At 40.6% G+C, this 12,213-nt stretch overlaps 1 protein-coding gene across 12 annotated transcripts in view; it reads right to left on the bottom strand.

Annotated features, from left to right (window-relative positions):
- The window catches only part of LOC145539473 (uncharacterized), a 131,106-nt gene extending 120,400 nt beyond the window's left edge, over positions 1–10,706 (bottom strand). For all 12 annotated transcript variants that reach the window (XM_081573547.1, XM_081573553.1, XM_081573551.1 and 9 more), the window contains exons 1-3: positions 6,733–10,706; positions 2,693–2,767; positions 1,860–1,995 (exon numbers count right to left, since the gene is read on the bottom strand). In XM_081573547.1, the coding sequence (XP_081429673.1) occupies positions 7,033–7,404 (372 nt within the window). In that variant the 5' untranslated portion in view covers positions 7,405–10,706 and the 3' untranslated portion in view covers positions 1,860–1,995; positions 2,693–2,767; positions 6,733–7,032. The remainder of the gene's footprint in view (positions 1–1,859; positions 1,996–2,692; positions 2,768–6,732) is intronic.
- Positions 10,707–12,213: the final 1,507 nt, after the last annotated feature.

Raw genomic sequence — 12,213 nt, 5'->3', positions numbered from 1 at the left:
TGTTGCTAAAATTCAGCTTCTGTTATCATGTAGATAGCACAGTGTTCCGCAAACCCTCTCTGCCTTGTCCCCAAACCCCAGCCTTGATTAGTCACCAGGGTAAAAGAAGGAATTGATGACTCATTTACAATGGAGGGCACTTAACACTTATATCAACAGGCAATGGCACCTCACTTGCAGTAAATCTTGTCAATGATGGGCATGGACACTTTTTAAAGGCTTATAATGACCCACAAATCAACCTGGACCAGGAAAACTGATCTAAAGCCCAGCATATGTAATTTGTATAGGTTCTTCTCAAACCCAGGATCTCGGTGCCCAATCTCCATGCTTCTCTCCAACCCCTGAGGTCCCTGACAGATAGTGCTGGCTGCAGCCAAAACAAAAATTCTGTCTCCAACCTGTGGCAAAAAAAAAAAAAAAAAAGCCTGAGCAAGTTGAGGGGATCAGTGGAATGCTGTGTCCAACATTTTAGCCCCTCTTCCTCCAATAACTGAAGTGTAAATCACAGGGCAAAGTTCCTATTTCATCTCCCACAAAATGCAGATATAAAGATATCTGTCCTTCTAATCTCTTAAGACTATAATGAAAATAAAACTGAAGTGATGGGACAAAATTCTTCAAAAGTGAGTCATTTTGAACAGTGCAAAGGTACATTACTGATCTAAGGTAGTACTATAAAAACATTCAGCAGATCTCAGCAGAAAGAGAGACACAAGACCATTTATGCACATGTAAAAGTTCACACCAGAGCATCAGGTCCTTTTATTCCTACCTACATTTTAGAATAAGCTCTATTCTTTCAGTATACATCTTACATGGTAGGATTTCACCTTTGTTTCTTGCCAAGCTTTTAACTATTGCCTCTATCTGACCTGCAGACTCAAGCCTGCCCTCTCCAGTAACCATTACATTCTGAGGAGTCTGGGTCCTCCTCACATTGGCCACACTTCGTTCAGGCCATCATCTTTGGCTACTGCACAGACACTGTTTGACAAATTTCCCCAGTGGAGACAAAGATGCAGTCTGCATACTTTCTAGAGGTGTAGGAAAATAATTAAGATTCACATAAAGGTAGGTCACACCTGTATACAAATGTAAAGACATAAAGTGGCAGTTTGGGCAGCCTGGCTGAGGATGTCTCTGATACAGTTTACTAAATAAATGACAGTCTTTTATTTTTTGAAAACTGCATTTGAGAAATGTCATAATAAAAAAAAGCAACAACATCCAAGGTGAGATTTAAATGTGTAAATAAGGGCAATCAAATTTCTAAGGGACGACATATTTTTTCTTTTTCTTGGCATAAGATTTTCAGTTTCTCATTTGGCATGCCTTACATCTATAATTAGGGCTTCTCTGATAGCTCAGTTGGTAAAGAATCTGCCTGCAATGCAGGAGACCCTGGTTTGATTCCTAGGTCGGGAAGACCTGCTGGAGAAGGGATAGGCTACCCACTCCAGTATTCTTGTGCTTCCCTTGCGGCTCAGCTGGTAAAGAATCCGCCCTGGGTTCGATCCCTGGGTTGGGAAGATCCCCTGGAGAAGGGAAAGGCTACCCACTCCAGTATTCTGGCCCGGAGAATTCTGTATAGTCCATGGGGTCACAAAAGAGTCAGACACAACTGAGTGACTTTCACTTTACTTATCATATCTATAATTATTCAAAAGTGATGTCACAGATTAAATTTTAATCTCTTTCCTCTCCACATTAGCTATTGCAGTTCTTTTGCCTACCATGTATGGATTGTGATCTCAAAACTCCCCTTTTAAAGTTCTCAGTACTATTCATGGCCCAATGCAAGCATCACCCTTGCCCCAAGCCCTCATATCCATCCCAGCCAGAGGGTTCCATCTCACCTTTACTTCTCGAGCAGTTTTGTCATCAGATGGCATGCATCTTCTACTGCCTTACACAAATGTTCATAACTTTTGGTACCAGTTCACATACACCTCCTAGTCAGTGTCTGGAACATACTAGGTGCTCAGCAAACATCTGTAGAAATAAAAGTTGATAAGATAATGTATGTAGGTTGTTAGCTTGTCACTGGCACATAGATTTTACTCCTTGAATGTTAGTAATTATTAACACCATGGATATAGAAGACAGGCCATGTATTTTGTGCCCAGTTCTATTCTACTCATAACTCTAAAAATGTGAATCATTCCCAGAGTCAATATTTAGTTTAATTAAATTAACAAAATTTAATCTAGATGGTACTAGCAAATTTCAAAAAGGCATTTTAATTTATACTCTTAAATTATGCATTTTGTAGCTAGAGATTTCATATTTACCAACACAAAGATAATGTAAAACAAACTACTACACCTTTATATCTTACTTCAAATACCAGTGCCTGATTTAAATAGTGGCATTCAAATCTGTTGAATTTTTATAAACACATATGTATAAAAACAGCAGAGACACACCTAATCACGTGAAATGTAAGATTTGCTCACTCTCAAGTCAAGGGCATAGAACAATGTGCCATCTTTATTTCCCAAGAACTTGACTCACAAGTACAAAATGTTCAACACTCTCAAGTTGAAGACACTAAAACATTGTGTCAGACCTGAGTGAAATGTAAAAGAAACAATCAACACTCTGTCCTCAAAAAGCATAAGGCGGACAATCTCCCTACTGTAGAGATAGCTAGTAAGGAGATCTGAGATTAAAACCAAAGTCCATCTACCTCCACATATGCTTTGTTTTATTCAGTAGCATCTTGCCTTCCAGGCCACATTACATTTGCATTCTTCATCAGGACCTGATAGGAAAAGTAAAAATATAAGTTTGCTAAAGACAGTCACCTCTATTAAAATTAAAAAGGTCAGGCGAAAAGATCTTACAGAAATAATCACCAAACCCAGTTTTCAAAGTCAATGTAAAATAAAACTAGATCCTGTTAACTCAAAAATGTATTAAACAAGACCAGATACCAAAATTTGCCAATGACCTTATGCTCAATAAATCATCCAAGTGTTCATTTTAAGATCCTCTAAGGATGAAAATGAAAGTTGGCAAGCAATGCAGTCTTTATTGGAGCTAAAGAATGAAATGTGCCAGCACATGTTAACAACATTTCTTTTTCTCAAAGATAGAGAGCTCCCATAACCAGGATTTACCACTTCTTAATCTTCTCTGAAATCAACTCAAGATGAATAATTTTATAATCTTAAAAGGTTCTTATTTCCAAGTTTTACTGTAGGTTAAAATTTGTAAGACAGGAATAGATTTTGGAATCAGATTCAAACAGGTATGCTCTGTTCCATAACCCTGTAACACCTTAGCCAAGTCACTTATCCTTTCTGAACCTGTTTGCTGATTTGTGCAATGGGAGTGAGAATTTGACTATCACAAAACTAGTATGAAAATTAATGATGACAATAAGGCATTTTACCAAAGAAAAAACCCCAAAGAAAAAATGACTCAGCTTAATTACCAAGGTTGTGTGGATACATTTCAGGTCTAAAAACATCTGAAGAAGAAGACATGAATGTCAAACAATCAGACAGTCATGCAGCATTTGATACATGCAGCATTAACACCATCGTAATAATGTAAGTTAAATAGCATACTGCAGATGACTGTTTTTGAGGGACACTGATAGTAAGAAAGAGACAGGAGGGTGAGAAATCAAAGTATTTGAATCATATTTAGCATAACACATGAGAAAGAGATATTAATGTTTACTACTACTTAATTAGAATTTCACAAGGATTAATGAGCTAATGCTGGTTAGCTTTTTGGAACTCAGTGGAAGAAAAAACAACATACACACACACACACCACAAGGCAGCAGATATCATCATAAAAATTAGATCATGTACAAACTAAGTTGCACAGAAGCAACATGTTCTTGCCCCTGATTAACTATTTGCACTTAGCAATCTTGGAGCCACAGGATTCCTTCATTTGGTTCAGATCATGCAAAGACTTCCATCAAGAAAAGCTGTCCTGTATGACAAGGATGTTAATATCAGTGCCTGGATTTAAAAAATGATTCTCAAATTTGGGGAATTACTCTGACACACATATATCACACTCAAAGAATAGAGAAAAGTCTCACTGAGTACACAGCAAAAACTATATCTACCAAAGGCTCCCCCAAGAGCATCAGCAAAAAGCACAGGAAGGAGACAGGAAGAATAAGGAGGGAGGTGAAGAAGTCACTCAGAATTCTAGCCAAGTTATAATGGGCAGCCTATAATTACCGTAAGTCAATATCTTTAATTCAGGTGTTATTATAATCGTTAGTCTATCTTAGCCTTGGCATTTAGTTAAAGATCAGTCAGGTCCAAAAGATGTGTGGTGCCTGCATCCCACCTCTTTCTGAGGGAGGAAGTGTAAGTGACAAATTTTGAATTTGACTTTCTCTTCCTATTTAGAGTTGATGGACAGTTCCTTTTAATGATCTGAAAGAATAATGTGTTAGGAATGGCAGTGACACACACGTGTATATGACTTTACAGTAACAATGCCCCTTTCACCTGTATCAAGATACATGATTCTGTCAACTAATCCTGATTGGCACTGACCTCACTTACAGATGAAGAAATTCAAACTCAACAAATTATTATTTAGAGTTGCCAAACGTGTGTGATAAACAGAACCAGAACTCAAATCTCCATTCTTGCTTTTCATGTCAAGTCACCTCCATCCAAGAAGTTTCCTTTGATTTCCCATATTCCAATTTACAAAAATAATAACATTAAATGTTACTGTCTCCATCATGCTCAGATAAATTTGGCTAGATGAAATTGATTAGCTCTGTTATTGAGGACATATACACACATACTAAAAAAGGGATGTGTGTGTGTGTGTATATGTGTGGGGGGGTATATGTGTAAGGAGTTGGCGTTAAGAAAATGAAGACTTCAGACAAGAGAAAAAGCTCACTAATTAGAAAATTATGGGTGCTTCAACATTAATAGTCACCACCCCTATTACTTACTACAATAAGTACCCTTAGTGGACTACTATATGTCACCCATCCATGATTTCACCCACAATGTCATTATATGGCTAGTAAGCATAAACATATAGACATGCATGCAACACACACACACACACACACACACACACACACAACCTGACAATATATTTCAGTCATTTCTTAAATGAACAAGCATCTGGTTTGCCAGAGATGTGTTTTTTACTCTCTTATTCTGAATCAACTAACTGAAGAAGTGCAGAAGTTTTAAAAATTCAAATTTAAATGGGATGAATAATTTTAATGATAATAATGTTAAAATTGCGATTATTAAAGAAGGGGTTGAGGGCAAAGATCTCCAGGCGACTGATGAAGAGAACCTCTGTTGCAATTATTTTGGCAAACTTGTACATGAGCAACCTACAAACCAGAAACTGTGTCCTTAATGCTAGACATTAGAGCAAATAAATGCGCTTGGGACAGTGCTGTGAATACTGAGTGCTAATATCATGATTTGCATCAATACTGTCTATACCTATGTACCAACAGAATTCCTAATTAGCAGGTATTTATTTTAAAATGTTCAAACTTTTATTTCAAAGCTAACAATGAGTATAAGTCTATGCCATGTCTCTGGGGAGGTTTCTGGAAATTCTATCACATATGGACACATGGTAGAAGTAGCTGGGCTGGATAATCTATTATTTCAGAGCAAACTCTCAATCTCCTGCTTGAATCCCCTCTTAACTATATATGCATTTATTTTGTCTATTCTTGGTTGTAATTTTTCAAATTTCTTTCTGGTGGCCTAGAGAACTTTCACACACTTTTTAATTGGTCTCTAATCATTACCAGAAAAGCTGCTTGTTTTACTATTTCTGCCAACAAGAATTTCCCGGTTCACTGTTAAATTGAAGAGATTGAAGACAAATTGAAGAGCTGCAGATTTATTAATCCCAGCTCTAAAACCTCTCCTGGCATGGCCCCAAATCACTAACTTTCAAGCTTACTGACCTCTTTGTGTTCAGCAGAGCCCACCACACACCCTCTGTCCCTACGTGCCCGTCTCCTACAATCTATCAATCTATTTCACCTCATAAGGAAAGGTCAACATTTCCCCGTGTGTGCTCTTCACTATGGCAGGTCAGGCAATGGGGGAGATCAAGGGTTGTTATCACAGCGGGTACTGATGTTTCCAGGACTATATCACACTGGACAACAAACAATAATTCACAAATTGCAAAGCTCCAGCTCTACACATGCATACACACACACACACACACACGCACACGCACACGGGGCCTTTAGAATGTAATACAGGCTCTCTGTAACTTGCATCCCCTGTCATAAGAATAACACTAAAAGGCAATGACTGCCCATCGCAGTTCTCATCCACTTTAAACTTACTAGAGACATCAGTAAGCTTGGAGCAAGTAAAGGGGGAATCACTTCAGGGAAACATCAGACTGCCCTAAAAGTTAACCAACCCTATGACCCCAGTGATACTAAATACTTAATAATATCCCACTCTTTGCCTGGTCTTCAACTCCATTGATCACTGTGACAGGAAGTAGGATTCACATGCTAACTTGGCATTTCCCCTCAGGACGGGTGCCTGGAGAAAGAGATGGAAGTCCCTGAGGGAGGGATGTACTTCTCTGCAAGGGGCCAGAGGCTCCATGTTGCACACTTCCCAGATCAGAAGGTTCCTACGGGCTTCTCCGCCTGCCCCTGCAGCCGGCTTTAACGCCCACCTCCCCTTCACTCGGTGATCCGCCCCGCACCACTTCTCTACTCACCCGGCTGGCGGCCTGGACAGCGGAGCCGCCTCTGTGCGGCAGGGTGCCTGGCGCCGCCACCGCGCTGTCAGCCTCGCTCCTCCACCCGGGCAGCCTGTGGCTTCTTCTCACGCTCGCTCTGGAGTCTCCGCTCCCGCTGCCCAAATTCCCCGGCGATTCTACCCCTGCTCCATCTGCTCCTGCTCCCCTTGCACCGCTCTGGGACGGGGAGGCGGGGCCAGGAGCCCGTACTCGCAGCGACCGGTGAGAGGATCCCGCGGAAGTAATTCTGGTACCACAGGACCCAGCAGAGACGCCGCCTCAGGCGCCCGGGGCGCAGATGACCGAGAGCCCCGCACCGGCTAGGAGCGCGCTTAACTGGGCTGAGGAGCCGCCTCCTCGCCAACTTTTCGCGTCGCGGGAGCGGAGAGGAGCGGAGCGGGGGATCCCAGAGGCGAGGCGGCGGCGCGAGGCTCTCCACTGGCCGGTTGCTGGGGGGTAGACGCTCAGGACCTCAACTCCAGACAAGTTGGGCCGCTGTGGGGGCGGGCCGAGGCGTCGAGGGTAGGTGGCGGCCGGCGAGGAGCGAGGCGCCGCCACGAGGGCCGGAGTCTCGCGATACCACCGGGGCGCGGCCGCCCGCAGAGCTCTCGCGTGGGGCCAGGAAGGGCGGGGTCCGGGCTGTGAGTGCATCCGTTGCGAGTGTATCCTCTCTCCACCGCCCCTCTCCCCCCTTCGCTGTTTCTCGCTTTATTCTCCTCTGTTCTCTTTGCTGGGATCCCAGACGTCCTCTACCGCCAGGACTCTCACCATTGTCTTTGGAAAGAGAGGAATTGAGAGGTTCCTATTTTTGCTCCTTTGACTCTCTAAAGGGGCATTTGATCTAAACCGCAGCACAGGCAATGTGTCTTGGTCTAGGAGAGATGCCAGAAGGGTACTACAGGACATGGGGTGTGTTGTATGTTTGTGATAGATCAATAGATTGATCTGTCTTAGATATGCCTATGAGTGCATGCGAGCTTAGTTGCTTCAGTCGCGTCCAACTCTGCGACCCTATGGACCATTGCCTGCCAGGGTCATCTCTCCATGGGATTCTCTAGGCATGAATAGTGGAGTGGGTGGCCCATGCCCTCCTCCAGGGGATCTTCCCGACCCAGGGGTTGAACTCCTCTTACTTGTCCTGCATTGGCAGGCGGGTTCTTTACCACTAGCACCACCTGGGAAGCCCTAGATATATACCCTGCTTCAGGGGAACTTCCTGACCCAGGAATGGAACCGGAGCCTCCTGCATTGCAGGAGGATTCTTTACCAGCTGAGCTACCAGGGAAGCCTCAGATATACCTATAGATACAGATAAATACAGATATATTAGTTCTTCCTGTCTATGGATCTACCTACTTACCTACCTATCTGTCCCTCTGTCTCTCCAATGATAGCAATACTATGTGTATTTAGGGGTTTCTGCATAACTTGCCATGCTTTGTTCCCTTTCCCTCACCTTCTATACCACTCACTGTGTCTAAAACCTTATTTTTGCATAGTCCTATGTGAAAGAGTACTTTGCTACTAACCATGTTTTATGTGTTTATATAGGCATACACTTCCATGTCCTCCAAAATGCTACAAAGCCCTGGGGGGACTCAAAAAGGAGCTCAAACTGTGGACTTGGGACCGTTTTGATTTCTGCATACTATTGTAGACCCAGGGGGTTAGCATCAAACCCAAGACTCCATAGGAAACCAGTAATCTATTAGAGATATGGATTATATACATCTATTATATAACTGTTACATAAATTCACCAATTTACTTGTATCAGCCATCACTCTTCTAGGAGACAAACACTTTGTCAAACCTTAGGATGAATTCTCCATGCAGTTAGCAGTCTTTTATTTGTGCTCTGTCACTAACTTCTTTGAGATCTCAGGGAAGTGTCATGCTTGGTTGCTTAAACTTGAAAATGAATGGGTGGCAAATGAGGAACACTCTACAAAATAAGAAGCCGGTACAGTTAAAAAAATACTAGTATCAGGAAAGGCAAAGAAACTGAAGAACTGCCCCCAGTTTAAGAAGATGTAAAAGACAAGGAGACAAAACATGTGATCTTGGATTGGATCCTAGAAAAGAAAAGAACATTAGTGGATCAATTGGCAAAATTTAAATAAGGTCTATAAATCAGTTGACAGTATCATATCACACTTCATTTCCCAGTTTTGAAATTACACGGTGGTAATATAATATTTGTGAAAGCTAGACAAAAGGTATATATGAATTTCATTTATGCATCATTTTGTAGTCTGGTGCAATTTTGAAATAAAAAAATGGTATAAAAATATAATAAAAGGTTTGGATTAAATGACCTTTACAACATTTTTAAGCCTAGAATTCTCTGATTGTATGACTATAATATCTACCAAGCCAGTTCTCCTGCTGCTGCTGTTATGAAGTTCAAATGGAGATTTGGGGGAGGAAAAACAACTTTGAAAATTGCAAAGTATTTCTTAAAATCCAAATCTTTGCAAGAAGACAGTTTATTTCTAGAATGGTGAAATGTCTTCAGATTCCTTTGTAGTTTTCACAAAACTAGTTAACACTCTTGTATGCACATGTAGGTACCCAACATTCAATAAATGGGTGCCAGAAAGATAACAGTATATATAACACAAAGTTAATATATAAATATAACAAAGTTTAAAAGTTCCTCTTCTAGATATATATTTTGTTTCTTCCATGGTAACTTCATTGAAAAATACAATGTCTGGATCTTTGATGGTGCCACTCTGAAGATAACAAAGTAATTCTTATTCATTAATAACTAAACATTTTCTAACATGTTCTCTTGCACAAATTGTTTTGTAAGATGTGTTTTTAGAAGAATCATCAGAGTTATTCCTTACAACAATCTAAAATAAGAACAAAAACAAGCAAAGCAGCTATCTCACCCATTAAATTTCAATGTTTCCATGAATAAGATAGTGTTCTAAATAGTAGTTGAGATCACTCATTGAAGAAGCTTGGAATACTCTTCCAAAAATATTTTTAATACCCATAAGTAAGGGCTTATCCATGGAAAACCAACCTGTACACAGCTAATACAGCAACATGCCCATCAGTTGTGGTCTATACATGGGAGAAAGGAAACTGTGGTCCTCTTCCTTCCCCAAATCACTAATGCTATTTGTTAAAGCCCACAGGAGCTGTTTCTCTCTCTTCTCACAATGATGTTAGAATTTTCAGAAGCATTTGTTTAATGTCTTTTCTATAAACCTTTCCTAAACCTTTCTTCCCATGCAGAATGGAAAACACAATTACAAAAAACTAACCAAACCGATCACTTGGATCACAGCCTTGTCTAACTCAATGAATGTATGAGCAGTGGCATGTAGAGCCACCCAAGACAGACAGGTCATGGTGGAGAGTTCTGACAAAACGTGGTCCACTAGAGAAGGGAATGGCAAATCACTTCAGTATTCTTGCCTTGAGAACCCCATGAATAGTATGAAAAGGTGAAAAGATATGGCACTGAAAGATGAACTACCCAGATAGGTAGGTGCCTAATATGCTACTGGAGAAGAGTGGAGAAATAGCTCCAGAAACAATAAAGAGGCTGAGCCAAAGCCAAAACAACACTCAGTTGTGGATGTGACTGGTGATAGAAGCAAAATCCGATGCTATAAAGAACAATATTGCATAGGAATCTGAAAATGTTAGATCCATGAATCAAAGTACATTGAAAGTGATCAAACAGAAGATGACAAGAGTGAACATCGATCTTTTAGGAATCAGTGAACTAAAATGGACCAGAATGGGCGAATTTAATTAGGATGACCATTATATCTACTACTGTGAGAAAGAATCCCTTAGAAGAAATGGAGTAGCCATCATAGTCAACAAGAGTCGAAAATGCAAAACTTGAGCCAAATCTCAGAAACAAAAGAATGATCTCTGTTCCTTTCCAAGGCAAACCATTCAATATCACAGTAATCCAAGTCTATGCCCAACAACTAATGCCAAAGATGCTGATGTTGAATGGCTTTATGAAGACCTACAAGACCTTCTAGAACTAACACCAAAAAGAGATGTCTTTTTCATCATAGGGCACTGAAATTCAAGAGTAGAAAGTCAAGAGATACCTGGAGTAACAGGCAAGTTTGGCTTTGGAGTACAAAATGAAGCAGGGTAAGGGCTAACAGTGTTTTGCCAAGAGAACACACTTGTTATAGCAAATACCCTCTTCCCACAACACGAGAGATGACGTCGCACATGGTCATCATCAGATGGTCAATAAGGAAGTCAGATTGATTATATTCTTTGCAGCCAAAGATGGAGAAGATCTGTGAAGTGAACAAAAACAAGACTGAGAGCTAACTGTGGCTCAGATCATTAACTGCTTATTGGAAAATTCAAAATTAATTGAAGAAAATAAGGAAAACCACCGCCATTCAGGTATGACCTAAATCAAATCCTTTACGATTGTACAGTGGAAGTGACAAATAGAGTCAAGGGATTAGATCTGATAGAGTGCCTGAAAAACTATAGACAGAGGTTCATAACATTGTACAGGAGCTGGTTATCATAACTATCTCCAAGAAGAAGAAAGGCAAAAAGGCAAAATGGTTGTCTGAGGAGACCTTACAAATAACTGAGTAAAGAACAGAAGCAAAATGCAAAGGAGAAAAGAAAGGTTATACCCATTTGAATGCAGAGTTCCAAAGAATAGCAAGGAGAGATAAGAAAGCCTTCCTAAGTGATCAATGCAAAGAAATAGAGGGAAAAAATAGAATGGGAAAAACTTGAGATCTCCTCAAGAAAATCAGAGATACTAAGCAAACATGTCATGCAAAGATGGGTATAAAAAGGACAGAAACAGTATGGACCTAACAGAAGCTGAAGATATTAAGAAGAGGTGGCAAGAATACACAGAAGAACACTACAAAAATATCTTAATGATGCAGATAACCACTATAGTGTGATGACTCACCCAGAGCCAGAGATCCAAAGTACAAAGTCAAGTGAGTCTTAAGAAGCATCACTAAAAACAAAGCTAGAGGAGGAGATGGAATTCCAGTTGAGTTATTTCAAATCCTGAAAGATGATGCTGTGAAAGTGCTGCACTCAATATGCCAGCAAATCTGGAAAACTCAGCAGTGGCCACAGGACTGGAAAAGGTCAGTTTTCATTCCAATTTCAAAGAAAGGCAATGCCAAAGAATGCTCAAACTACCACACAATTGCACACATCTCACCCACTAGCAAATAATGCTCAACATTCTCCAAGCTAGGCTTTAGCAGAATGTAAACCAAGAACTTCCAGATGTTCAAACTGGATTTAGAAAAGGCAGAGGAACCACAGATCAAATTGCCAGCATTCCCTGGATCATAGAAACAGCAAGAGAGTTCCAGAAAATCATCTGCTTATTGACAATGCTAGAGCCTTTGACTGTGTGGATCACTGTTGCAATAGAAAATTCTTCAGGAGATGGGAATACCAGACCACCTTATCT

This window comes from Giraffa tippelskirchi, chromosome 2 (genome assembly GCF_054371585.1).
Source record: "Giraffa tippelskirchi isolate mGirTip1 chromosome 2, T2T-mGirTip1v1.2.pri, whole genome shotgun sequence".
Classification (NCBI taxonomy): Eukaryota; Metazoa; Chordata; class Mammalia; order Artiodactyla; family Giraffidae; genus Giraffa; species Giraffa tippelskirchi.
The sequence above is the reverse complement of the archived record's forward strand: the minus strand, read 5'-3'. Positions and strand labels throughout refer to the sequence as shown.